At 44.0% G+C, this 27,728-nt stretch overlaps 1 protein-coding gene and 1 long non-coding RNA gene across 3 annotated transcripts; one reads left to right on the forward strand and one right to left on the reverse strand.

Moving 5' to 3' along the window:
* Positions 1-599: 599 nt before the first annotated feature.
* Positions 600-25,524, reverse strand: LOC110497407 (uncharacterized). Of its 2 annotated transcripts, XM_021573502.3 has the most exons (7): positions 25,245-25,524; positions 23,651-23,781; positions 22,549-22,707; positions 16,725-16,877; positions 15,579-15,690; positions 11,342-11,463; positions 600-2,307 (listed from the first exon to the last, which is right to left on the reverse strand). In XM_021573502.3, exons 1-7 carry the CDS (start codon positions 25,519-25,521, stop codon positions 1,204-1,206), a joined length of 2,058 nt encoding a protein of 685 aa, XP_021429177.3. In that variant the 5' UTR covers positions 25,522-25,524; the 3' UTR covers positions 600-1,203. The 2 variants fall into 2 exon arrangements, with proteins under 2 accessions (XP_021429177.3, XP_021429168.2); XM_021573493.3 differs by lacking the exons at positions 11,342-11,463; positions 15,579-15,690; positions 16,725-16,877; ... (1 more) ...; positions 23,651-23,781; positions 25,245-25,524 and adding exons at positions 2,485-2,615; positions 3,019-3,745.
* On the forward strand, positions 13,727-15,884 carry LOC149975118 (uncharacterized). The gene is made up of 2 exons (XR_016488820.1): positions 13,727-15,300; positions 15,603-15,884. It is a non-coding gene; the product is annotated as an uncharacterized LOC149975118 (long non-coding RNA).
* Positions 25,525-27,728: the final 2,204 nt, after the last annotated feature.

A 27,728-nucleotide genomic window follows, 5' to 3' on the forward strand; every position in this document is an offset into this window, starting at 1 on the left:
GCCAACTGTAAAATTTGGTGGAGGAATACTGGCCTGGGGCTGTTGTTCATGGTTCGGGCTAGGCCCCTTAGTTCCGGTGAAGGGAAATCTTAATGCTACAGCATACAATAACATTCTAGACGCTTCCAAATTTGTGGCAACAGTTTGGGAAAGGCCCTTCCCTATTTCAGCATGACAAAGCGAGATCCATACAGAAATGGTTTGTTAAGATCGGTGTGGAAGAACTTGACTGGCCTGCACAGAGCCCTGACCTCAACCACATAGAACACCTTTGGGATGAATTGGAACACAGACTGCGAGCCAAGACTAATCACCCAACATCAGTGCCTGACTTCACTAATGCTTGCGGCTGAATGGAATTAAGTCCCCGCAGCAATGTTCCAACATGGAAAGCCTTCCCAGAAGAGTGGAGGCTGTTATAGTAGCAAAGACGGGACCAACTCCATATTAATGCCCATGATTTTGGAATGAGATGTTCGACGAACAGGTGTCCACGTAATTTAGGTGATGTGAGGTAGTACGCAATTTTCGGGGACCATTTTTGGCTCGTGGGCTACTTTCAGAAGAACTGGCTAAAAATAATAATGAAAGTCTTAGAATTAAAAGTCCCATTTTGTGTTTATTAAACAAACAAGTTCTAAATAATCCATATGAAAACCACACATACACGTCTCAACTAAAAATCTGCATGAACTTGATAAACTGCATACATTTTCTCATTAAAAGTGTCTTGGGGAAAAAATGAAGTAGTTGAATGGAAGTCATGAAATCTGCATTTTTGAACATCATACAGCCTACACCAGGACTCTCCAACCCTGTTCCTGGAGAGCTATCGTCCTGTAGGTTCACTCCAACCCTAATCTAGCACAACTGATTCTAATAATTAGCTGGTTGATAAGCTGACCCAGGCTCGATATAAGTAGGGTTGGAGCGAAAACCTACAAGAGACCCCTGGCCTACACAGTACAAACACAATATGTAACATACTTTTTAGGGTTATAAACTGTATGCCTTATATAATCACACAATGTCTGGATGCAATATTCTACCCAGAAATATTCAACACTGAAATGTGTTACTTTTGTTTTTCCAAACCCATCTATGGATATTTTCTGCTGACAACAATGAAAATTAATCTTTGTCTTTAATGAAGAGTTTGATCTAAACGTCAGAAGCTATCGAGTGGAATGGTTACTTTCTATACTATAGAGTAGAATGGTTTTTTTGCTGGTGTATCCTGAGGTAGCTCCTCTCTGAAAAACTCTTACTACAATGCGTACAAGCAAATGGCCTTTCTCCCGTGTGGACCTTCAGGTGCATCTTCAGCTGGTGCTGGCGGGAGAACCTTTTCTCACACTGGGGGCAGCTGTAGGGTTTCTCCCCTGTGTGGACCCTCTGGTGCCTCTTCAGGTTGCCAGCCTGGGCAAAGCTCATGTGACACTGGGTACAGCTGAAGGGTTTCACCCCTGTGTGGACCCTCTGGTGCCTCTTCAGGTCACCAGCCTGGGCGAAGCGCATGTGACACTGGGTACAACTGAAGGATTTCACCCCTGTGTGGACCCTCTGGTGGATCTCCACCTTCTGGGAGCAAGGGGAGTGGGTCGTGACATTTGGATTTGTCTCTAAGCTTTCCCTATAATCTAAGAAATCTCTACCTTGTGAGTGTCCTTCTCCTGAGGGAGTCTCGTCTACATTCCATGTCAGAGGAGTGTCGCCCTCTACTTTCACAGTCACCTCATCTACAACTATAACCTCCCCTTTCTTATCTAGGCACCCTTCAGAGTATACGCTACTACTGTACTGGTTCCAGTCCCTACTAGACAGATCAGTCTGTGTCTCTAAACCCAAGGGCATGTTGCCAGGGTCCATCTCTGTTGTGTAAGAACAAGACAGATCATCACTGCCAGTGTCTAACGTGTCGCCATCTCCACAAGAATGAACCATTCTCTGGCTCTGGTAAAATACTGGTAGGTATTCTGAGCCAGGAGCAGGAGGACAACCCAGTGGCCCCAGCCCCAGTCTCTCTGGGTCTGATCTGTGGTCAGATCCTGTGCGTAAGAGCCTGTGTGTTACAGTTAAAGTCTCTGTGTCTGTCGCTGACTTGAGGATGGCGTTCGGCGTTCCACTGACCTCCATGATGCTGTGTCGGGTCCTGACCTGCGGTGCGACGGAGGTGGTGAGGTCCTCCGTGGCTACAGGGAGCGCCACTCCTGCTGCTGTGCCAGTCTGGATGTCTCTGCTGTGTCTTGAGTTCTCCTCTCCTTCAGTCTTCTCCTGCTTGACCCCAGGTCCTGCAGCCTCTGCTGACTGACACAAAAAGAGAGAAGGTTATTACCGGTACAGTGGAATTGGATAACAATGTCGTAGGGCTCTCACATCCTGAGGATGTACATGTAAGCAAATGAATAGTTGAGGGAGCCTTTCTGAAATAAACGGGCAATGTTTGACGAACTGTCATTTTCAATGTCACACTATGACACAAACCTCTATCACGATAACATGCTGGGTTGAGGATCCACTCCCCTCATCTATAGCTATGGGTTGGCCATCTCTACATGAGTTGTGTTCCGCTGGCTTCACAAAGCTCTTGTGGCCTCCAGTGAGATGTCCTTCACCTGAGAGAGAGTGATTGGGGAAAAAGGGGTGGTTAAGTTAGGTACTGTCAATGCTCAACACTATATTGAAGACTGTCTACAATTGGCAAGGATGTAAAGTAACACTTCTCATAAAGTCAAGATATACTATTGATGGATTGATTATGTTCCATGCATCACATTATTTTAATTGAGTATGATAATTGGAAACTCAGTAAATCAAGAATCTGGTTAGAATATGATATTGTCTTTGTGCAAGAATAATTTGTTCTTCATTGACCTACCTGGTAAAATAAAAGCTAGATAATCAAGGGAAGTATTGGATATTATCGAAAAATGTTACAATACCCAATTATAGGTAACACATCTGAACACATGCACTGAGGGGAAAGGGGCGATAACCCCTGCCATCTGCAAAATGTACCTCTTGCCATTCCTCTGTATCGGTCGAGGGACTTGTCACTACTGGGACGACTGGCGAGAACGCGCTCTCGCATTGTCCTCTCTGCGCGATCCCGTGCCACCTTCATTTCCAGTAGCTGCAGTTTTCTCCGCAATGACCTGTTTTCTTTCTGGCTTTGAGTTATTTCCAAACGAAACACTGCATAGTCGTCGTCTACGAGTTTACAGATCTCTGCAACGGCTGAATTCGCTAGCACCTCCATGATGGAGGCTAATTGGGTGTGAAAAACCATACAGTTAGCCATTGTTAACAGCTACTAGCTAGCGTTACCTAGATAACATCTATCCACCAAGTCCTATTTCCAACGCGAATCAAACATTACCTGGGGAAATTATTAATCATATTTTGAGTTCCAGGGTGTTAATACAGGTCTAAATAACAACAGTAAAAACGCTAACGTGGAAATTGTTCTTGGTTACTGTTCTCTTCCGTTTACACTAAAGAGAAAGGATCTTATTGGTTAGCGTAATAGCTGAAAGGGTGTGGTTAAAGTGAAACGTACGCTCGCTGTTCTTTGAAGTACTGTACTGGTTATTACCTAATGGCGTCTTTCTGCAAGCACACGTTCAGCCATGTTGGTCAAAGCCCAAGGTGAAAGTGTAAGAGTTTTGGATAAACGCGAAAAAAAACATCATGTTCGTGGTAAACACAGGTTTGGGAGATCTTATACGTCTTCTATGAGATATTCTTCATCAGCCAACGTAACTTTTTGTGAATTCTGAAGCATTTGAGACGTTAAAACATTTATGTAATCAATGCACGCACATAAAGACTTCATAATTCATAAAGGTCATATTAACTGACTGATATGATCTCAGGGGTCGTTCCATGTCATTTCAGCAAGCCATTTTAGGCTGTCCTGAAATCGTTTCTGTAGTTAGAAACATTATTTTGATGAAATATCATTTGAAATTAAAGCAATTGATGGCACCCAAATTGGCCATTTTAATTTATAGGACTCATATAATATTCAATAAACATAGTACCTAACATCCAATTTGAACCAAACTTTTTTGTAACTCTAACAACGTTTCCCTTCACAGTTGTATGCGAGTAAAATCCTACCATATAAAAAAAATCACAACAGCTGTGATGGAAACAGGAAGTTTCGGTACAATTTTATAATTACCGACAGATCATTTGTTCGTTTAACATGGTATATTTTTGTGTCATTAACATTAATTATACTAGGAAATGCGGTGGAAACAACTTTATGCGCAAATATTAATATAATAACTATCTTAACGAAGTAAATTTGGAGTCACGCGATGATATGGTGTGTGGTCTTCCCACTACGACTCGGGAAACCATGCAGTTTATTAAACTACAGATTAAATAAATTATACTGAACTTCACAGGGTGGTGAAAATACACAGTAAATTTGAATAACAAATACAAATATTCTGGCTCTTATCCATAATAATCTCATCATGTAGACTCACTAGCCTACTCGCACTGTACGTAAATCGGAGACACTCCAATTAGTATGAAACGTTACGTTTCTTATGGTATGTATTCATGTGTGGATTTCCATCACCCATTTCGTATGATATGTTATGAATGACATGTTATGAATTTGCAAAAACGTACACTACCGGTCAAGAGTTTTAAAACACATTAATTCAAGGGTTTTTCTTTATTTGTACTATTTTCTACATTGTAGAATAACAGTGAAGACATCAAAACTATGAAATAACACATATGGACTCATGTAGTAACCAAAAAAGTGTTAATCAAATCAAAATAGATTTTATATTTGATATTCTTCAAATAGCCACCCTTTGCCTTGATGACAGCTTTGCACACTTTTGGCATTCTCTCAACCAGCTTCATGAGGTAGTCACCTGGAATGCATTTCAAGTAACAGGTGTGTTTAATTAAAAGTTCATTTGTGGAATTTCTTTCCTTCTTAATTGCGTTTGAGCCAATCAGTTGTGTTGTGACAAGGTAGGGGGATATACAGAAGATAGCCCTATTTGGTAAAATACATATTATGGCAAGAACAGCTCAAATAAGCAAAGAGAAATGACAGTCTATCATTACTTTAAGACATGAAGGTCAGTCAATACGGACAATTTCAAGAACTTTGAAAGTTTCTTCAAGTGCAGTCACAAAAACCATCAAGCGCTATGATGAAACTGGCTCTCATGAGGACCGCCACAGGAATGGAAGACCCAGAGTTACCTCTGCTGCAGAGGATAGGTTCTTTAGAGTTACCAGCCTCAGACATTGCAGCCCAAATAAATGCTTCACAGAGTTCAAGTAACCGACACATCTCAACATCAACTGTTCAGAGGAGACTGTGTGAATCAGGCCTTCATGGTCGAATTGCTGCAAAGAAACCACTACTAAAGGACACCAATAATAAGAAGAGACTTGCTTGGGCCAAGAAACACAAGCAATGGACATTAGACTGGTGGAAATTTGTCATTTGGTATGGAGTCATAATGTAAGATTTTTTGGTTCCAACTGCCGTGTCTATGTGAGATGCAGTGTGGGTGAACGGATGTTCTCCGCATGTGTATTTCCCACCGTAAAGCATGGAGGAGGAGGTGTTATGGTGTGGGGGTGCTTTGCTGGTGACAGTGTCTGTGATTTATTTAGAATTCAAGGCACACTTAATCAGCATGGCTACCACAGCATTCTGCAGTGATATGCCATCCCATCTGGTTTGGGCTTGGTGGGACTATCATTTTTTTTTCAACAGGACAATGACCCAAAACACACCTCCAATCTGTGTAAGGGCTATTTGACCAAGAAGGAGAATAATGGAGTGCTGCATCAGATGACCTGGCCTCCACAATCCCCCAACCTCAACCAAATTGAGATGGTTTGGGATGAGTCGGATCGCAGAGTGAAGGAAAAGCAGTCAACAAGTGCTCAGCATATGTGGGAACTCCTTCAAGACTATTGGAAAAGCATTCCAGGTGAAGCTGGTTGAGAGAATGCCAAGAGTGTGCAAAGCTGTCATCAAGGCAAAGGGTAGCTACTTTGAAGAATCTCAAATATAAAATATGTTTTGATTTGTTTAACACTTTTTTGTTTACTACATGATTCCATATGTGTTATATAATAGTTTTAATGTCTTCACTATTATTCTACAATGTAGAAAATACTAAAAATAAAGAAAAACCCTTCAATGAGTAGGTGTTCTAAAACTTTTGACCAGTAGTGTACATGTTACGAATTTCCTAAACGTACAATATGTTACGAATTTGCAAAATGTATGATACGCTCTGTTACAAATTTTGGCTAGCTGTATTACGTTAGGTAATGTTAGCTAGGCGAGGGGTTAGGGTTACGTTTATGAGTTAGGTTAAAAGGTTAGGGAAAGGGTTTGCTAACATGCTAAGTAGTTGAAAAGTAGCTAAAAAATATTAAATAGTTGAAAAGTTGCTAATTAGCTAAAATGCTAAAGTTGTCTGTGATAATATTCGAATTCACAACCTTTGGGTTGCTAGACGTTCTGGTTATATGCCCACCCATTGTCTTAAGTAACCATCTGTCGTATGTAACCATACCAAACGTAACATATCATACTAAATGGAGTGTCTCGGATTTACTTACAGAATAATACAAAATGCTCTTGAGACCAGGTATACATTATCAGTTCTCTATGTCTTAGAAGTAGTATGGAGTTACGGCATGGAGTATTGTTTCTTCATCCTATGTAATGTATTACTGAATTTGTTGATGTTTTTCTCCCCCTCTTCTGAGAAATTAATCAATAACCACGTTTCCATCCAACCATTTCATGCAGATTAAGTACCTGACGCATGAAAAAGGAAACGACAGGGCTGATGGGAACATGAAATGCTGATACAATTTTATTAATGCTGACAGACAATTTATTTGTTCAACATGGTGGGATCTTTTTGTGTCAGGTAAATAAATGGGAGAAATGGCGGTGGAAACGCCTTTATGCGCAAATATTGATATAATAATATATCGAAGTAAACTTGGAGTCATGCGATATGTTGTGTTGTTCTCACAATTACTTGAGTAAAAGTCTTCATCAACATCACCTCAGTAAGGTAAATATTCAACAGTCTTTGTTCTATACTAGGTTTACTGTCTCTGTAAAAACAGGTATTTGTTTAGGCCTGTTTCAAATGACAAGCTAACAAAGTGTTAATAAGGGGTATGTGGTTAATTACCCAAAGACACTTCACATGTACAGTGGGGCAAAAAAGTATTTAGTCAGCCACCAATTGTGCAAGTTCTCCCACTTAAAAAGATGAGAGAGGCCTGTAATTTTCATCATAGGTACATTTCAACTATGACAGACAAAATGAGAAAAAAAATCCAGAAAATCACATTGTATGATTTTTAATGAATTTATTTGCAAATTATGGTGGAAAATAAGTATTTGGTCACCTACAAACAAGCAAGATTTCTGGCTCTCACAGACCTGTAACTTCTTCTTTAAGAGGCTCCTCTGTCCTCCACTCATTACCTGTATTAATGGCACCTGTTCGAACTTGCTATCAGTATAAAAGACACCTGTCCACAACCTCAAACAGTCACACTGTTTTTCTGCAAAGGGACCAGGACGACTGATCCGTGTAAAGGAAAGAATGAATGGGGCCATGTATCGTGAGATTTTGAGTGAAAACCTCCTTCCATCAGCAAGGGCATTGAAGATGAAACGTGGCTGGGTCTTTCAGCATGGCCCAAACACACCGCCCGGGCAACGGAGGAGTGGCTTCGTAAGAAGCATTTCAAGGTACTGGAGTGGCCTAGCCAGACTCCAGATCTCAACCCCATAGAAAATCTTTGGAGGGAGTTGACAGTCCGTGTTGCCCAGCAACAGCCCCAAAACATCACTGCTCTAGAGGAGAGCTGCATGGAGGAATGGGCCAAAATACCAGCAGCAGTGTGTGAAAACTTTGTGAAGAAAATCGCATTGTAGGATTTTTAATGAATATTCAGGATTTTTTTTCTCATTTTGTCTGTCATAGTTGAAGTGTACCTATGATGAAAATTACAAGCCTCTCATCTTTTTAAGTGGGAGAACTTGCACAATTGGTGGCTGACTAAATACTTTTTTGCCCCACTGTACATCTGAAGCCACACTGCTACAATTTATCCCCATTGTGGACTCTCCTATGTCTGATAAGGTTACTCAGGAAGGAGAAGCTCTTGTAACATAGTTTGCACTTGAAGGAACTCTCCTTGGTGTGAACGGTCTGGTGCTTATTTGCAGTACACCTCAGTAAAGTGCTTAACAAACGAGGGGTAGGCGCACAGCTTGTCGGCGTCCATCCTAATGCGCGACCTCCCACGTTGTGACCCAATGACACCAGAGGGAGAAGCAGGAGCTCCCTCTAGACATCGTTGTGGGTGTTGTTGGGATTGTGTGCTGTGTTGGAGGCTAGGTAACTTTCGTGTCCATATGAATTAAATACACTGCTCAAAAAAAATAAAGGGAACACTAAAATAACACATCCTAGATCTGAATGAATGAAATATTCTTATTAAATACTTTTTTCTTTACATAGTTGAATGTGCTGACAACAAAATCACACAAAAATGATCAATGGAAATCAAATTTATCAACCCATGGAGGTCTGGATTTGGAGTCACACAAAATTAAAGTGGAAAACCACACTACAGGCTGATCCAACTTTGATGTAATGTCCTTAAAACAAGTCAAAATGAGGCTCAGTAGTGTGTGTGGCCTCCATGTGCCTGTATGACCTCCCTACAACGCCTTTGCATGCTCCTGATGAGGTGGCGGATGGTCTCCTGAGGGATCTCCTCCCAGACCTGGACTAAAGCATCCGCCAACTCCTGGACAGTCTGTGGTGCAACGTGGCGTTGGTGGATGGAGCAAGACATGATGTCCCAGATGTGCTCAATTGGATTCAGGTCTGGGGAACAGGCGGGCCAGTCCATAGCACCAATGCCTTCCTCTTGCAGGAACTGCTGACACACTCCAGCCACATGAGGTCTAGCATTGTCTTGCATTAGGAGGAACCCAGGGCCAACCGCACCAGCATATGGTCTCACAAGGGGTCTGAGGATCTCATCTCGGTACCGAATGGCAGTCAGGCTACCTCTGGCAAGCACATGGAGGGCTGTGCGGCCCCCCAAAGAAATGCCACCCCACACCATGACTGACCCACCGCCAAACCGGTCATGCTGGAGGATGTTGCAGGCAGCAGAACGATCTCCACGGCGTCTCGAGACTGTCATGTCTGTCACATGTGCTCAGTGTGAACCTGCTTTCATCTGTGAAGAGCACAGGGCGCCAGTGGCGAATTTGCCAATCTTGGTGTTCTCTGGCAAATGAAAAACGTCCTGCACGGTGTTGGGCTGTAAGCACAACCCCCACCTGTGGACGTCGGGCCACCCTCATGGAGTCTGTTTCTCACCGTTTGAGCAGACATGCACATTTGTGGCCTGCTGGAGGTCATTTTGCAGGGCTCTGGCAGTGCTCCTCCTGCTCCTCCTTGCACAAAGGCGGAGGTAGCAGTCCTGCTGCTGGGTTGTTGCCCTCCTACGGCCTCCTCCATGTCTCCTGATGTACTGGCCTGTCTCCTGGTAGCGCCTCCATGCTCTGGACACTACGCTGACAGACACAGAAAACCTTCTTGCCACAGCTCGCAATGATGTGCCATCCTGGATGAGCTGCACTACCTGAGCCACTTGTGTGGGTTGTAGACTCCGTCTCATGCTACCACAAGAGTGAAAGCACCGCCAGCATTCAAAAGTGACCAAAACATCAGCCAGGAAGCATAGGAACTGAGAAGTGGTCTGTGGTCCCCACCTGCAGAACCACTCCTTTATTGGGGGTGTCTTGCTAATTGCCTATAATTTCATCCTGTTGTCTATTCCATTTGCACAACAGCATGTGAAATGTATTGTCAATCAGTGTTGCTTCCTAAGTGGACAGTTTGATTTCACAGAAGTGTGATTGACTTGAAGTTACATTGTGTTGTTTAAGTGTTCCCTTTATTTTTTGAGCAGTGTATGTTTCGGTTCGACTGAGAGAAGGAAAACTCAGTCCCTACAATGATACAAAAATAACCAAGTAAGTCAGCACAGAGTTAATGTTGTATTTAACGTAAACCAAATAGTCCTACACTCATAACGAAGTTCAGTACTTTTTATACAAAATGATACGTGTGACAAGTTTAATAACTGTTCTCACTATGGTAAAACTTACCGTACATCTAGAACTCTCACTTTAATAAAATACATTTTAGAACACTTTGGAAAAGGATAAAACATTACATTGCACAAAAACAGGACAAGGTTATCACTTTACATCAGCGAAGCACTTTTACAGACACCATATCATCTACTCTGCCTCATCACACTCATTTCCTCATCCGGTTCCCTACTACATCCCAAACTAACTAGCACTAAATAATCAAATTAAATTATATTGTCACATACGTGTTTAGCAATGTTATTGCAGGTGTAGCAAAATGCTTATAATACATTACATGTCCCTATACGGTAGACATGGGTCTTGTGCATTTTCTGCTGGTGTATCCTGATGTGTCTCCTCTCTGAGAACCTCTTCCCGCAGTGCGTACATGCGAACGGCCTCTCCCGTGTGGACCTTCAGGTGCACTTTCATATTGTGCTGGTGGGAGAACCTCTTCTCACACTGGGGGCAGCTGTAGGGTTTCTCTCCTGTGTGGACCCTCTGATGCCTCTTCAGGTGGGTCGATCGGGAGAAACGGGCACGGCACAGGTGACAGCCGAATGGCTTCTCCCCCGTGTGTATCCTCTGGTGGATCTCCACCTGTTTTGGGAAACTGAAAGCTTTCCCACAGAACGAACACGGGAAGCGCTTCTCTTTACTGATTCCGTCTCTACTACTGTCATTTGTCAATGGGCTTGTGTAGCCATTTAGTGTTGAAGAATTGTCTGAGGTCTGGTTTAACATAAGGAGAGTGTGAGGAGGATGAAGGCCAGGGAGTGTCTGTGTTCTCACAGGGTCCATGTTCCAGTTGATAGATCCTATAGAAGGCAGGCTGAAGGCAGCATCTGTTAGGGGGTTAACCGGAGGCGCCATCAGTCTCTCTGAATCACAACTATAGAAGCAGGACGGAGCATCGCTAGCCGAGTCTGTGTCTGTTCTCTCCAACCGCATACGGACACCTCCCCGTCCCTGCAGACCAAATCTACGCCTCGCTGTCGTCTCAGTCAGTCTGTTGTCATGGAGACTAAGTTCAGTTGTGGTTTTGTGTTCGGCAGTTTGTTTCTGGTTGTGGTTAACAGTGTTGATCCCAGGCCCGGAGTTGAGGACGCTGTCCCATCCACAGACCTCGACTATGTCGCTACTGGATCTGGCCTGCTCAGTGACGTTCTCCCCTGGGCCCTTCACTGCACCGGTCTGGCAATCCAAAATGGCCACCCAGTCTCCTCTGTTAACCTCCAGCCAACCACCTGCAGGAAGAGGTAACAAAACAGACTATAAGAATATTTAGAAGATAAATACACAACGCAGAGGAAGCGAGGACGAGAGTAAATAGTTGGTCTTCAGTTCAACAGCTGTCTAGAATCTGTGGAATGGCAGTCCTGCACTCAGTGCTACGAGTGCCACGTTTTCATTGGTCTGTACATTGTGTCTGGAGCAGGATACTTGTTATTTGGCCATTGGCCCAGTTGTACTGCAAGGGCTTCTGATTGGTCAACCGCATGCTAGGGTGGAGGGTTATGAATGGCATCCTGTTCCTTTGTTCTGTGGAGAAAAGCTGAGGACAGGAGAGACTGAACATCTACCTCCCAGCATAACATCTATGATTGGTCCTCTTTGACTAAACCTATTTTTCTTACTGATTTGCTTTGGAGTTTGTGTTATTGAAGAATAACATCAACTGCTAACAAGACTTTACAAACATGCCAGAGAAAACATAACGGTATGACTAGAACTACTGTTCCCTGAAGGAGTGAAACTGGATTTATTCCATAAATGTAACACCGCTCTTCACCAAGTCCAGGAATGGGCAGCGCAGGGCCAAATGGGTGTTGTACCTAATTTCTCTCCTTCAGGGAACAGTATTATAGACATAACATTACATTCCCTTTCAGTCAGTCCAATTCAGAATAGCATACTATGGGGAACAATAATCACGCCCTAAGCCGACCCCAACGGATACTAAATAAAACAGCCCATGGCAGACCACCGACAGTGGTTATTTCCCATCCCAGCCATAAGCACATTGTGGGCTACACTGGAGCAGTGACATCCAAGCGATTAAAACCTTTGAAGAAAATGTGTGGTGATGCCCAACTCGCCACGGCACAAATATCTCCTCTAGTCAACCTTTTAAACAATGCCCAATATGCTGCCAGACCCCTTGTGAAGTAGGAGCTGCCACAGCTAGGTAACCCTTGCCGCTATATGCCAGGGAGATAGCCACCACAACCCAGTGGGAGAGAGAGTGTTTAGAGAGCGCCCTGCGCCCCACTATGACACCGTCCGTTCTTTCCGAATTGAGTAACCCATCGCACAGCGCGCCCCCACCCCTGGGGGGATGAGTCTGTTGTGACCACCTTGCGGGACAACACCTGGGCCATGAGAACCCCTTGCGACAGTAGCTGGGGATCCCTCCACTGGGCCAGTGCCCGAAGATATGTCGGGGACACTGGAATTGACTGGTTTAGGTGGCGAGATGCTTCCAAGCGCGTTGCTAGCACCCAGCACTGGAACAGCCACATTAATAATAGTTCCAGGGGATTGACCACCCTAATAGAAGCCATCATCCCCAGTAGGCGCAGGAACTGGTGAAAACGTACTGTGCTGCTCAACCGAAATTGGGTCAAGCAGAGCTGGAAGCTCTTTTTCTGGTTTACAATAAAACCTAGAGAATGAACATGGGGCACTAGCCGTGGTGTGAAACACTGCTTGTTCCTTTGACTGCTATCAGCCAACTGTCTAGGTAGGCCAACACCCTCAGCTCCTGATGGGTGCCAGAGCCGCCTCCATCACCTGTGAAAAGACGAGAGGCGAGAGAGACAAGCCGAATGGGAGTACCAAAAACGTGTAGGCTATCGCCTTGTAATGGAACCTCAGGAACTTTATGTGACTGGGGTACATGGGCACACGAAAGTACGCATCCTTTAGGCCGATAGTGGGTGAACCAATTGCCTGGACACAAACAGCCGCTGGTTTGTGAGCATTTTGAACTTGCGAACTCTGAGATGCTTGTTCAGGGCAAGCATGTCTAGAATAGGACTTAAACCACCGTCCCTTTTCGGAACCAGTAAATACAGACTGTACCAGCTGTCCTGGGCTTCCAACCGAGGAACCATTCGTTCTGCCTGTTTCTGGAGCAGGGAGGATATTTCCTCAGTTAATACTGGCAGAGGCCAGGGGAACAGTTGACGTGATGATGCCGCAAAAACGTGGGGGGGATTCGTACAATGAATTGTAGCCTGACATCACTGTTCGCATGATCCAGGGCAGATCAGGCAGTGAGTCTCCTGTAAAGGGCCATCTGAGAAGGCATGACACCCCCAGTAGTGGCCTGGGAAAAATATGTTTCAACCACACTCAACAAACTTGTACGTGCTTCTACACCTGCATTGCTTGCTGTTTGGGGTTTTAGGCTGGGTTTCTGTACAGCACTTTGAGATATCAGCTGATGTACGAAGGGCTATATAAATACATTTGATTTGATATCTGAATGTGGAGGGACATGTTTTAGTGATCTCACATGTGGAATACACAACACTCTTAACATCTGCAAACAATGGGGTTGAAACAATATGTTTAGGTGGAAACGTTTGCCCGAAGTCTCCTTTCCTGTGCCGTAGCAGGACCATGTCGCCCCTGGAAGCGGTGCGGCGCTTGTGCCAGGCAGATTTGCGTTGCGCCTGTCAATCAGGCCGGTTGGACCTGGTGCTGGGCCGGGCCCCTGGGACAGCCCGCTTAGCCTGCCCAGCATCAGAGGTACATTTGTCTGTCCCGCTCTCTCTGAAAACGTCAAAGATGGCAGTGTGCCACCACAGTAGCACCCCTGCTCTTGCCGAGTGCCAGAACGGTACACCGGGACGTGAACAGAATGAAGTTGGCCGTAACACGAATCTCATCCAGGAGCTCTGTGTGGGACTCTCCTGCAGCCAAAGCCATGCCAAGCTCCGGCAGCAACTCTGTCTAGTAGACCTGCAATACAGTTAAAGACAACAGGGATCAGCCATCCCCTCTGTGCAATACACCTTATCCAGCTGAGCAGCTGAAAAGCGACAGTGCTTGTTAGGGAGCATAGGATCCGCATTAGCCACACCCTTGTTAACCAACAGGCTAGGTAGCCAGGTAACTTGCTATAGACTGGAGGTGTGTGCACCAGCCCCGCCCAATCCATCCCCTCCAGATCCATGAAGGGGGCACACCAATGCAACATCAGCTGAGCTGAATGCGGGTTGGACCAGGTTGTCATCAATTCTTCGACAAAATCCAGAAACAGGGATAGGTGGTGCTTGACTGTGGCAACCACAGGGGGCTGATACTTCCCACCGAACCTGGACTTTGCCACGGGTGTGAACATGGCCTCTTCAACTCCAAAATGTATAGCCACCCTGCGGCACAATTCTATGAACAATGCGTTGGATACAAGGGTTTACTCCGCTACTCACATAGTGTTAGGGGGTGGCTGTCCGGGAACTAAGTCCTCTTCCGAGAAACTCCTGGAGCGTCCAGAACACCATGTTGTCATCCGAATCTCTCTCTGTTTCCTGCACCTCAGTCCCAGGCGAGATACCGGCATCCGGGAAAGGAAAGTTGCCATCAAGAATGCGAGACGTCTTGCCAGGGAGTTTGCACGCAGTATGTGGCAATGCTCACACAGACTGATTCAAGCGAGGGCCGCCTGAGCGTGTTCAAAGCCGAGACAAAATACACATAAATCGTGAGCATCTTTCAGAGAAATAGTATAACTGCATGACTGGGGGAATGAACACATCGTCGTCTCGGTCTCTTTCTTAACCGTTTTAATAATTTTCTTCCAGCAAATTGAAGATGAACTAATTGTTTGTGATTAGGAAACTTGTGAGAACAAATACAAACTAAGCACACAACATACAGAGGGTGAGCACGCTCTACCACTATGGGACAGTTTAGTTGGCGCAACGAAATTCTCTCTTTGTTTTATTAGCGTGAATCGTTCCTGTTCACACCGAGGTGAAGAGCAGAATAATTGAAGGATGGAATCTGTGCCTCATGCTTATCACCTGTGGAAGGCGGGGCTTCCAGCGAGGCACGGATTTCATTAGCCTTGTCAGGTGAGATCTTTCAACCAAAGTCGCGAGAGTGCGACTCCACATAGTATGTTGTGTCGAAGTTGACTGACTGAAGGGAAACTCATACATAATTTGAGTCAATTAACTGGTCAAGTTCATACATTATAATGTGATGTTTGTATACAAAAACAAGTTGTATTAATTTCATTTGATAAAAGAATAGTACCCAGTTGCATCACTATTCTATTTTGTATCTAGGCTATATGTATCACTATTCCCATTGAAGATCTATATGTTGGCTATATGTAATTCTCCCTTACCTTGCTCCCCCATCTTTAATCCAGTCAGCAGATCAACGCTCTCTGGTCCATCTTCTATCGTCTCCTCTTTGACCAGCAGCAGATCAGGCTTCCCATCCTCCATGTCTACTGACTGTAAGAGATACAGAGTGAGAGGATGTTGGATCAAGAAATCTGATATGCGCACCCTGCTATGGAGCATCTTCTGATTGGGCAATGAGGGATTGCTATGAGTATTATGCAAACATGTTAGTTGATTTGACACTATGCAAATGTATTAGTTAATTTAATTACATGACGCTCATTAAAATGGTTTGATAATTCAAAGGCATAGTCCCACACTAATTTTGTCCCACACAACAAAATGAATCAAGACCTGGGGCCATATCCGAAGAGAGTCTCAGAATAGAAGTGCTGATCCAAGATCAGGTCCCCTCCTGTCTACATAGTCTTATTCATTATAATCTAAAAAGCAAAACTGATCTTAGATCAGCACTTGTACTCTGAGAGGCTTTGTGGATGCGGAGAGTAGTGCGCACGGCCCAGTACATCACTAGGGCCAAGCTTCCTGCCATCCAGGACCTCTATACCAGGCGGTGTAGGAAGGCCTAAAAGTTGCCAAAGACTCCAGCCACCCTAGTCATAGACTGTTCTCTCTGCTACCGTACTGCAAGCGGTACTGGATAGTATAGGTCCAAAAGACTTAACAGTTTCTACCCCCAAGCCATAAGACTCCTTAACAGCTAACAGGACTGTTGGCATTGACCCCCCCCCCCCCCCCCCCCGCTTTACGCTGCTGCTACTCTGTGTTTATTATCTATGCAGTCACTTTACCTCTACCTACATGTACATATTACCTCAATTACCTCTACTAACCTGTGCCCCCACGCATCGACTCTGTACCGTTACCCCCTGTATATAGCCTTGTTACTGTTATTTAATTGTTGCTCTTTATTTATGTTAGTTTTCCAAAAAAATGTCATCATTTTTATTTATTTATTGTTTACTTCAGTTTATTTAGCAAATACTTTAACTTCTTGTTTCTTAAAACTGCATTGTTGGTTAAGGGCTTGTAAGTAAGCATTTCACTGTTGTATTCGGTGTATGTGACAAATATAATTTGATTTGATCTAATACCATTCAGACAGTAGTTTACAGTGGGCTCACCTCAGTGAGACTGTGTGTGGTCCTGTGCTGCTCAGCTGGTTCCTCTGTGGGTTCAGGAGGAGGTTTAGTCTGGTTGTCCTCCATGACCATGTTCCCCTCAGGGTTCCCCAAACCCTCCTCCTTCACCAGCAGCACCTCTGGACCCTCCTCCTCCTGAAAGAGAGCCATGATACAGATTACAGACATACACTCTCTTAGGTACACACACGCACAGAAAATACACACTTTAATGATGGATGGGCCATACTTGTGAACATTAGAAACAGTCAAAAAAATAAATACAATTAAAAAAATGCTCATCAGCCAATTAAAATCATCAATTTACTTGCAAGTGATTGAACACACACACAGATAATAAACACGCTTTCAACATGGAGTGTTTACCCAGCCCCATTATTTTTGAGTCCTATACTGTAGTTACAGAATTACATAATTGTTGTTAAACCCATCATGGTGGACATAAATATGTCGTGGGTAAAAGTAAGTCAGCTATGATAAGTTAAAATTCATCAGACAAACCTGACTAAACTATTTTGAAGTGTACAGTAGGTGTTTCAGATCCCTTGCAAATGTATTAAAAATAAAAAACTGAAATCACATTTACATAAGTAATCAGACCCTTTACTCAGTACGTTATTGAAGCACCTTTGGCAGCGATTACAGCCTCAAGTCTTCTTGTATGATGCTACAAAATTTTTGGGAGTTTCTCCCATTCTTCTCTGCAGACCCTCTCAAGCTCTGTCAGGTTGGCTGGGGAGCGTCGCTGTACAGCTATTTTCAGGTGTCTCCAGAGATGTTCGATCGAGTTCAAGTCTGGGCTCTGGCTGGGCCACTCAAGGACATTCAGAGACTCATGTCGAAGCCACTCCTGCGTTGTCTTGGCTGTGTGCTTATGGTCGTTCACCTGTTGGAAGGTGAACCTTCGCCCCAGTCTGAGGTCCTGAGCGCTCTGGAGCAGGTTTTCATCAAGGATCTTTCTGTACTTTGCTCCGTTCATCTTTCCCTCGATCCTGACTAGTCTCTCAGTCCCTTTCTCTGAAAAACATCCACACAGCGTGATGCTGCCACTACCATGCTTCACCGTAGGGATGGTGCCAGGTTTCCTCCAGATGTGACGCTTGGCATTCAGGTCAAATAGTTCAAATCTTGGTTCATCTGACCAGAGAATCATCTGACCAGAGAATCTGGTTGCTCATGGTTTGAGAGTCCTTTAGGTGCCTTTTGGCAAACTCCAAGCGGGTTGTGATGCACCTTATACTGAGGAGCGGCTTCCGTCTGGCCACTCTACCATAAAGGCCTGAATGGTGGAGTGTTGCAGAGGTAGTTGTCCTTCTGGAAGGTTCTCCCATCTCCACAGAGGAACTCTAGAGCTCTGTCAGAGTAGCCATCAGCTTCTTGGTCACTTTCCTGACCAAGGCCCTTCTCCCCTTATTGCTCAATTTGGTCAGACGGCCAGTTCTAGGAAGAGTCTTGGTGGTTCCCAACTTCTTCCATTTAAGAATGATGGAGGCCACTGTGTTCTTGGGGACTTTCTATCCTGCAGACATTTTTTGGTACCCTTCCCCAGATCTGTGCCTTGACACAATCCTGTCTCTGAGCTCTACGGACAATTCCTTTGACCTCATGGCTTGATTTTTGCTCTGACATGCACTGTCAACTGTGGGACCTTATATAGACAGGTGTGTGCCTTTCCAAATTATGTCCAATCAATTGAATTTACCAGAGGTGGACTCCAATCAAGTTGTTCAACAGCTCAAGGATGACCAAATGGAAACAGGATGCACCGGAGCTCAATTTCAAGTCTCATAGCAAAGGGTCTGAACACATAACACGTGAATAAGGCATTCATGTTTTTCTATTTTTAATAAATTGGCCACAATTTCTAAAAACCTGTGTTCGCTTTGTCATTGTGGGCTATTGTGTGTTGATTGAAGAGTTTTCATTTTTTTTAAATCCATTTTAGATTAAAGCTGTAAATAACAAAATGTGGAAAACGCAAAGGGGTCTGAATACTTTCTGAATGCACTCTACATTGTGAACTTCCTGACGAGCAGTCCCCAGGTGGCGAGGGTATGCACATCCGCCACGCTGAACCTCACACAGGGCCTCTCGGGGGTGCATGCTTAGTCCCCTCCCATACTCCCTGTTCACCCACGATGGCGCGGGCGTGAACTACTCCAACACCACCATTAAGTTTGCTGACGACATGACGGTGGTAGGCCTGATCACCGACGACGAGACAGCCTATAGGCAGAAGGTCAGTGACCTGGCAGTGTGGTGCCAGGACAACAGCCTTTCCCTCAATGTCAACAAGACAAAGGAGCTGATCGTGGACCACAGGAAACGGAGGGCCGAGCACACCCCCATTCACATCGACAGGGCTTTAGTGGAGCGAGTCAAGAGAGTCTCAATCTTGGTGTTCACATCACTAAGGAACTAACATGGTCCACACACACACCAAAACAGGCGTGAAGTGGGCACAACACCATTTCCCCCTCAGGAGGCTGAAAAGATTTGTAATGGGCCCTCAGATCCTCAAAAAGTTATACAGCTGCACCATTGAAAGCATCTTGACTGGCTGCATCAACCCTTGGTTAGGCAACTGCTTGGCATCCAAGCGCAAGGCGCCAAAGAGGGTAGTGCGTACGGCCCATCACATCGCTGGACCCGAGCTCTCTGCCATCCAGGACCTCTATACCAGGTGGTATCCGAAGAAGGCCCTAAAACTTGTCAAAGGCTCCAGCCACCCAGGACTGTTCTCTCTGCTACCGCACGGCAAGTGGTACTGATGCACGAAGTATGGAACCAACAGGACCCTGAACAGCTTCTACCCCCAAGCACATTGACTCGGTACTGGTACCCCTGTATATAGCAAAGTTATCCCTACTCATTGTGAATTTATTCCTCATGTTATCATCTTTCTATTATTTGTAAATGTTTCTTTCTGCATGGGAAGGGCCCATAAGTAAGCAATTTACTGTTAGTCTACACCTTTTATTTACGAAGCACATTTAATGTGACAAATAACATTTGATTTGTAGGTATATATAGTAGGCCTTATGTGTAATGGTTATAAAGCGCTGTTGGGTGTATGCAGAATATGTGATGTATACTAATGAACAGTGGTGTAAAGTACTTAAGAAAACATACTTTCCGAATGCACTGTATATTGTGAACATCTCTCCTGGACTTCCTGACGGACAGTCCCCAGGTGGTGAGGGTAGGCACATCCGCCACGCTGACCCTCAACACGGGGGCCCCTCAGGGGTGTGTGCTTAGTTCCCTCCTATACTCCCTGTTCACCCATGACTGCGCGGGCGATTTTTTGCTTATCTGCACTTTACCATTTATATTTGACATCTTTTACTTTAACTCTACAACATTCCTAAAGAAAATAATGTACTTTAACTCCATGCATTTTCCCTGACACCCAAAAGTACTCGTTAGCAGGACAGGAAAATAGCCAAATTCCTACATTTATCAAGAGAACGTCCCTGGTCATCCCTACTGCCTTTGATCTGGTGGACGCACTAAATACATGCTTTGTTTGTAAATTACTTTTGAAACATAAGTATATTTAAAACCAAATACTTTCACTCAAGTAGTGGGTGACTTTCACTTGAGCCATTTTCTATAAAGCTATCTTTACTTTTACTCAAGTATGACATTTGGGGCCTCCCGCTAAAGAGAGCCTCATTGAAACTCTTAGAACAAAAAGTCCCATTTTGTGTTCATTAAAAATAAACATTTTGAATACACCATATGAAAACCATACATATAGAGTGGCAGTTTTGTCACACCGAACAAAAATATAAACTCAACTTGTGTTGGTCCCGTGGTTCATGACCTGAAATAAAAGATCCCTGAAATGTTTCATATGCACACAAAGCTTATTTGTCTCAAATTTTGTGCACAAATGTGATTACATCCCGTTAGTGAGCATTTTTCCTTTGCCAAGATAATCCAGGTGTGGCAAATCAATAATTTGATGACACAGAATGATCATTACAAAGGTGCACCTTTTGCTGGGGACAATAAAAAGGCCACTAAAATGTGCAGTTTTGTCACACAACACAATGACACAGATGTCTACATTTTTGAGGGAGAGTGCGATTGGCATGCTGACTGCAGGAATGTCAACCAGAGCTGTTGCCAGATAATTTAATGTTAATTTCTCTACCATAAGCCGCCTCCAACGTTGTTTTAGAGAATTTAGCAGTCCATCCAACTGGCCTCACAACCACAAACATTGCCAGCCCAGGACCTCCGCATCTGGCTTCTTCACATGCGGGATAGTCTTGAGAACAGCCACCTGGAAAGCTGATGAAACTGATGAGTGTTTCAGTCTGTAATAAAGCCCTTTTGTGGGGGAAAACTCATTCTGATTACCTGGGCCTGGCTCCCCAGTGGGTGAGCCTATGCCCTCCCAGACCAATCCATGGCTGCGCCCCTGCCCAGTCATTTGAAATCCATAGACTAATTTATTTATTTAAAATTGACAGATTTCCTTATATGAACTGTAAGTCAGTAAAATCTTGGAAATTGTTGCCCTTGTATTTTTGTTCAGTGTAAGTAGTTGAATGGATCAAATAAATAAGCATTTGTGAACAACATATAGCCTACACAGTACAAACACAACATGTAACAGACTTGTTATGCTTAAATATATCACACAATGTCTGGATAAAATATTATACCCAGGAATATTCAACACTGAAATCTGTTACTCTCATTATTCCAAAGGTTTCTGTGGATCTTTCCTGCTGACAACACTGAAAATTAATCTGTCTTTAATGTAGGGGTTGATCTAAATGTCAGAAGCTAATGAGTGGAATGGTTACTTCCTATGTTATAGAGTGGAATGGTTTTTCTGCTGATGTATCCTGAGGTAGCTCCTATCTGAGAACCTCTTTCCGCAGTACGTACAGGCAAATGGCCTTTCTCCCGTATGGACATTTAGGTGCATCTTCAGATGGTGCTGGTGGGAGAACCTCTTCTCACACTGGGGGCAGCTGTAAGGTTTCTCCCCTGTGTGGACCCTCTGGTGCCTCTTCAGGTTGCAGGCCTGGGCAAAGCGCATGTGACACTGGGTACAATTGAAGGGTTTCACCCCTGTGTGGACCCTCTGGTGGATCTCCACCTTCTGGGGGCAGCTGAAGCCTTTGTTACAGAACATGCAGAGAAACCGCTTCTCTTTCCCGCCTGTTGTTGCTCCCCCTCCCTGAGCCTTAGCCCTTTGGTCCTTTGAGTTCAATACCTGATCGAAAAAGACGCTGCTGTGTGAATCGGATGGTGCCAAGGTCGTGGACACTGGGTCGCGATCCCTGAGTGCGTGTAAAGGTGAGTGGGTGGCGACATTTAGATTTGTCTCTAAGCTTTCCCTGTAGTCTAAGAAGTCACTGGTGTTTCCCTGTTTTCCTAAGTGAGTCTCGTCTGCATTCCATGTCAGAGGAGCATCGCCCTCCACTTTCACAGTCACCTCATCTATGACCAGACCCTCGCCTTTCTTATCTAGGAACCCTTCAGAGTATACACTACTACTGTACTGGTTCCAGTCCGCTCCCATTGGATTAGTCTGTGTATCTAAGCCCACAGTCATGTCACCAGGTATCATCTCTGTCCCTGTAGCATATGAACAGGACGGATCATTGCCAGTCTGTAACGTGTCACCTGAGTCCTGATGGGACAGAACCGTCCTCGGGCTCAGGTTACCGCGAAGTAAATACTCTGAGCGGGGAGCAGGTGGACAGCCCAGTCGCCCCAGCCCCGTTAAAGTCTCTGTATCTGTCTCTGACTTGAGGATGGCGTTCAGCGTTCCACTGACCTCCGTGATTCTGCGTCGGGTCCTGGGCAGCTCTGGGGCAGTGGTGGGGTCCTCCGTGGCTACAGGGGGGGCTACTCCAGTCTGGATGTCTCTGCTGTGCCGTGGGTCCTCCTCCCGTTCAGACTTCTCCAGCTTGACACCAGGACTTGCATCTTCAGACTGACACAAGAAAAAAGGAGGTAATTACCGATACATGAGTAGAATTGGATAATAATGCCGTAGGGAAGTCTCACAAGCTCCCTTATGGCAGATAAATGAGGATGTGCATGTAAGCAAGTGAATAGCCGAGGGGAGCCTTTATGAAATAAACTGCCCACATTTGATATACTGTAATTTTGATGTAATCACGGTCTAAAATGCACACCCACCAATTGCGTGTAGATTGACATTGGCGGGTAAGAATGCCTAATTCACCTGCTACGTTTGTGGGTGGTCACACTCAGGGCTCTACAGTGCAAGCATTTCATAAAAATAGTCTTGTGAAGTATGGGCACAAGTGCAAGTTGTGATATATAGCTAAATAAATGCTGCAGCAGCTGTTTTGAAAGTATTTCTGCAGTTTTGTTTCATATCTGGTAATGCGCAAAGAAATCAGAATTCAAACGTTATAGCTACCCCACCTTGCAAAGCAACACTGCCTGTGCTGTGGGCGAAGTCTTGAAGGATTTGTTTTTTAGAAGCAATGCGCTCAGCCTTAAATGTTGGTCTAATTTTCTCAAAAGTCTACTAAAATGAGACTTTGTTCTTGTGTTTCTTGTCTATTTACATTGCTTTGTTCACAAGCTAGGTTGCTTTCAATGTTTGAGTTTGCTTCCACTGCTAGCAAAAAGAGATATGGTATCGTCACAGGCAAGTGTCCCTGTTACTAAGGTAACCTTAAAGGGGCAGCTAATTTTTTTGCCTCTACTATGCATGCTCATGTTTTTTATTTATTATGGCGGCAAAAATATTTTGTCTGGTAAAAAAAAAATCTGAGTGGCTGTTAGATTATAGCTTTAATTATGATATTTTTTTAAATATATTTTTTTACCTGCCTGCCACAGTGCCTGGTATACAAAAAATAGTATGTTTAAAGCCCTGGGTGTAATAGTATACCACTAACCTCTATCACGATAACGTGCTGGGTTGAGGTTCCACTCCCATCATCAACAGTGATTGGCTGGTCATCTCTCCATGTATTGTGTCCTGCTGGCTTCACAAAGCTTCTGTGGCCTCCAGTGAGATGTCCTTCACCTGAGAGTGTGATTGGGGGAAAAGAGGTGGTTAGGTTAGCTACTGTAAATGCTCAACGCTATATTATACACTGAATGTACAATATATTAAGAAGACCTTCCTAATAATGAGTTTCACCCCCTTTTGCCCTCAGAACAGCCTCAATTCATTGGGGTATTGACTCTACAAGGTGTTGAAAGCATTCCACAGGGATGCTGGTCCATGTTGACTCCAATGCTTCCCACAATTGTGTCAAGTTGGCTAGATGTCCTTTGGGTGGTGGACCATTCTTGCACGGTGTGTCAACTGACTCAATTATTAATTAGATAAAAATGTAATATCTTAATTTAAGATGATACTAAATGAAGCAAACTCAAGATTTGTACAATAATCACATATACTACCATTCAAACGTTTGGGGTCACTTAGAAATATCCTTGTTTTTGAAAGAAACGCTATTTTTTTGTACATTAAAATATCAAATTTATCAGAAACAGTGTAGACAGTCACTTACAACATTGACAATTGTAGCTGGAAACAGCATACTTTTAATGGGATATCTACATAGGCGTACAGAGGCCCATTATCAGCAACCATCACTCCTGTGTTCCAATGGCATGTTATGTTAGCTAATCCAAGTTTATCATTTTAAAAAGCGAATTGATCATTAGAAAACCCTTTTGCAATTATGTTAGCACAGCTGAAAAGTGTTGTTCTGATTAAAGAAGCAATAAAACTGGCCTTCTTTAGACTAGGTAAGTATCTGGAGCATCAGCATTTGTGGGTTTGATTACAGGCCCAAAATGGCCAGAAACAAAGGGCTTTCTTCTGAATCCTGTCAAGTCTATTCTTGTTCTGAGATATTAAGGATATTCGAGAAATTGCCAAGAAACTGAAAATCTCGTACAACGCTGTGTACTACTCCCTTCACAGAACTACGGTGCACAACTGAGCAAGAGGACAAGTACATTAGAGTGTCTAGTTTGAGACAGACGCCTCACAAGTCCTCAAATGGCACCTTCATTAAATAGTACCGGAAAAATACCAGTCTCAACGTCAACAGTGAAGAGGCGACTCCGGGATGCTGGCCTTCTACTTGCACAGTACAGCTTGGGTTGGCCTGATATTGAAAGACCAATATGGTTTTCATGATTTTAGGTCATTCAGAGTGTGTCACGGTTTCTCAATTTTTCACACAAGGGCGCCTTTCCTTCGCTGGGTGGGCCGTTTGGAAATTTTTGGGCAAAATTGAAGTATACCCACTTCTCCAAGCACCACTACACAACTGGAGATAATATTTATAGATCGAGTGATTATGTTCCATGCATCATTGCTTTCAATTAGTAAATAATATGAAATGCAGTACATTTGAAAGTGTCTTTGTGCAAGCTAAGTAATCAAGAGAATTATTGCATACCATCTCAAAACTGACCAAGACCAAATTCTGGTTAACTCCCCCCCCTCCTCCCTTGCGCAAAATGTACCTCTTGCCATTCCTCTGTATCGGTTGAGGATCTTGTCACTACTGGGACGACTGGCGAGGACGCGCTCTCGCATTGTCTTCTCTGCGCGCTCCCGTGCCACCTTCAGTTCGATTAGCTGAAGTTTCCTCCGCAATGCAGTGATTTCTTTCTGGCTTTGAGTTATTTCCAAACGAACCACTGCATAGTCGTCGTCTACGAGTTTACAGATCTCTGCCACGGCTGCATTCGCTAGCACCTCCATGATGGACGCTATTTGAGTGTGAAAAACCATGGCCATTGTTAGCAGCTAAGTTAGCGTTACTTACTAGATAACGTTAACATCTATCATCCAAGTCCTGTCGCCAACGCGAATTAACGATTATCTGGGGTGTTTAGTGCTGTGCAGTTAAATTCGTCATATTTTGAATTCCATGGTTGTTAAAATGTCTAAATGACAAAAACACAAACGTGAAAATTGTTCATGACCATGTTTACTTCCGTTTACTTAGTCCTTGGAATTTGGTTGGCGGATCGCATCCAAATTGTAGGCGCATACACCGCCACCTACAGTCCTGGAGTGTGAGGCCAATCACAGCCTACCTACATAAAATTATCTTAATTAGTTCTGGTCCTATAAGAAAGTTACATATAGCCGTAGACACCTACACTCATTAAAAACCCATTACCCCATTCCACTACTTTTACCCTATCATCTCCTGCACCATACCAACGGACTGGAAGGATGGGACACCACCCCTCAACACACCCAGTAAAACTCTTATGAAGTCAAATCGTATACCCAAATACATCTCTGCAGCTGCCACCACATCCATTTTATGTGATTTACTTTCCATTTCTGCGGTACAGTTGATAACCATTGCTAAGAAGCCAACCTTACTGAAGCATAACTCGTTACCCTATCCCTCCGTACTGGTACAACTCGATTACCCACTGGGATCCTCTCAGGACCCTCACCTGTGACCCATCCTCCTCCACTTTCAAAACGGCCTCAGCATACTACACCCTCTGCATTAGTCTGACTCTGGCCACTTCAATTTGCCTCTCTCGCACCGGACACATCCAAACCCCAGCAAGATGGGCACTCCTACAGTTAACACACACAACTTCACAATCCTCTGTCCCATGCCCTCCTGCATACTTCCCACATCTTGGAATCTCCCTCCTACACACTGCTGCACCTGAAACAATGCAGTGGATTTGGCACAAAAGCTCTAACAGGATAACTGATATATCCTAACATGACTGCCGGGTAGACTGACTCAACACTCAAAAATGGACTGACGGTGACTCCTCTTTCACCACCCTCCCCACCGGGTCTGCGACACACCAAATGGGGGGCATCACAAACACAAACTTCAATTGCTCCAGCGCCACACTTAACGCTACCCCAGAAATCACTCCTTTCTATGATGCCCTCTTCCTAAGAGCAAAGCAAGAAACTGATCTTGACCCAAGTTGCGTGATACGGAGTGCCTGCTCCCTCTGATCAGAAGAAACACAAACAAATATCACAAGTTCACTACAGGTTACCTTCACTGATTCAACTGCACCCAACTCCTTTTACACTGAAGAGAAAGGCTCTTATGGGTTGGCCTCATTGCTCAAAGGGTGTGGCTAAATAAAAAGTAAAGCACGCTGTTCTTTGAAATACGGTACTGTTTATTACAATAAAGTGGTGATCCTGACTGACCTAAAACAGGGATTTTTTACGAGGATTAAATGTCAGGAATTGTGAAAAACTAAGTTGAAATGTATTTGGCTAAGGTGTATGTAATCTTCTGACTTCAACTATATACTAACAGCCCTATGAAACCCTTTTAAAGACAGAATAACACAATCCAAAATAAACAAGGGCAATTTTATATGCAAATGTTATTACGGCAGCCATATTGGATTTTGGACACCATATTGGATTTGAAGCTAAATCTATGGAGGCCCCAAAGATAATCTTTGGTGGCTTGACTTAATTACAAGACTAGGAGCTAAAGATACAAAATCCTTCAAGCAACCTCACACCCCAAAAAATCGAATTCCGATGTCTGAGCCCAATTGTTTTGAGCAGATTACAATAGCCCAAACATTTAAGAAATATAAGAATTCAAAACGTAACTGTCTTTTTGTCAGGCAGGACCATACATGAACGAGAGCACATATGACTTGGAAAGTCTATTAATCAGCTACAAAAAAGTAAAGCTTACATTCATGATACATATTCATAGTTGACATTTCCATCTATTGTATCTCTGTGTTTACAGGTCTATATTTCCTAGATGCATTAAGATATCCTAATGCTGTTTGTATGTAGGTAGAACTACTATCTAAAAAATGTGGGGGTTTGCTACTAGCCTACTATATTCATTATAATCTAAAAGGCTAAACTGATACTAGATCAGCACTCAGAGGCTTGGTGGATACGGGCCCTAACCTAACACCATTAAGACACTAGTTCAGTGGGCTCACCTCAGTGCTGTTCAGCTGGTTCCT

Source organism: Oncorhynchus mykiss, chromosome 19, assembly GCF_057628025.1.
Source record: "Oncorhynchus mykiss isolate SJ-2025 chromosome 19, ASM5762802v1, whole genome shotgun sequence".
Lineage (NCBI taxonomy): Eukaryota > Metazoa > Chordata > Actinopteri > Salmoniformes > Salmonidae > Oncorhynchus > Oncorhynchus mykiss.

Bases quoted from the DNA above. Each gene is read 5' to 3' on its own strand.
- LOC110497407 (XM_021573502.3), bottom strand. From the start codon at position 25,521: ATGGCCATGGTTTTTCACACTCAAATAGCGTCCATCATGGAGGTGCTA. The intron at 16,878-22,548 runs GTCAGTGGAACG...GCTCTCTTTCAG, and splicing joins CCCGACGCAGAATCACGGAG to GAGGAGGAGGGTCCAGAGGT. The intron at 15,691-16,724 runs GTGAGCCCACTG...TATCTCTTACAG, and splicing joins CCACACACAGTCTCACTGAG to TCAGTAGACATGGAGGATGG.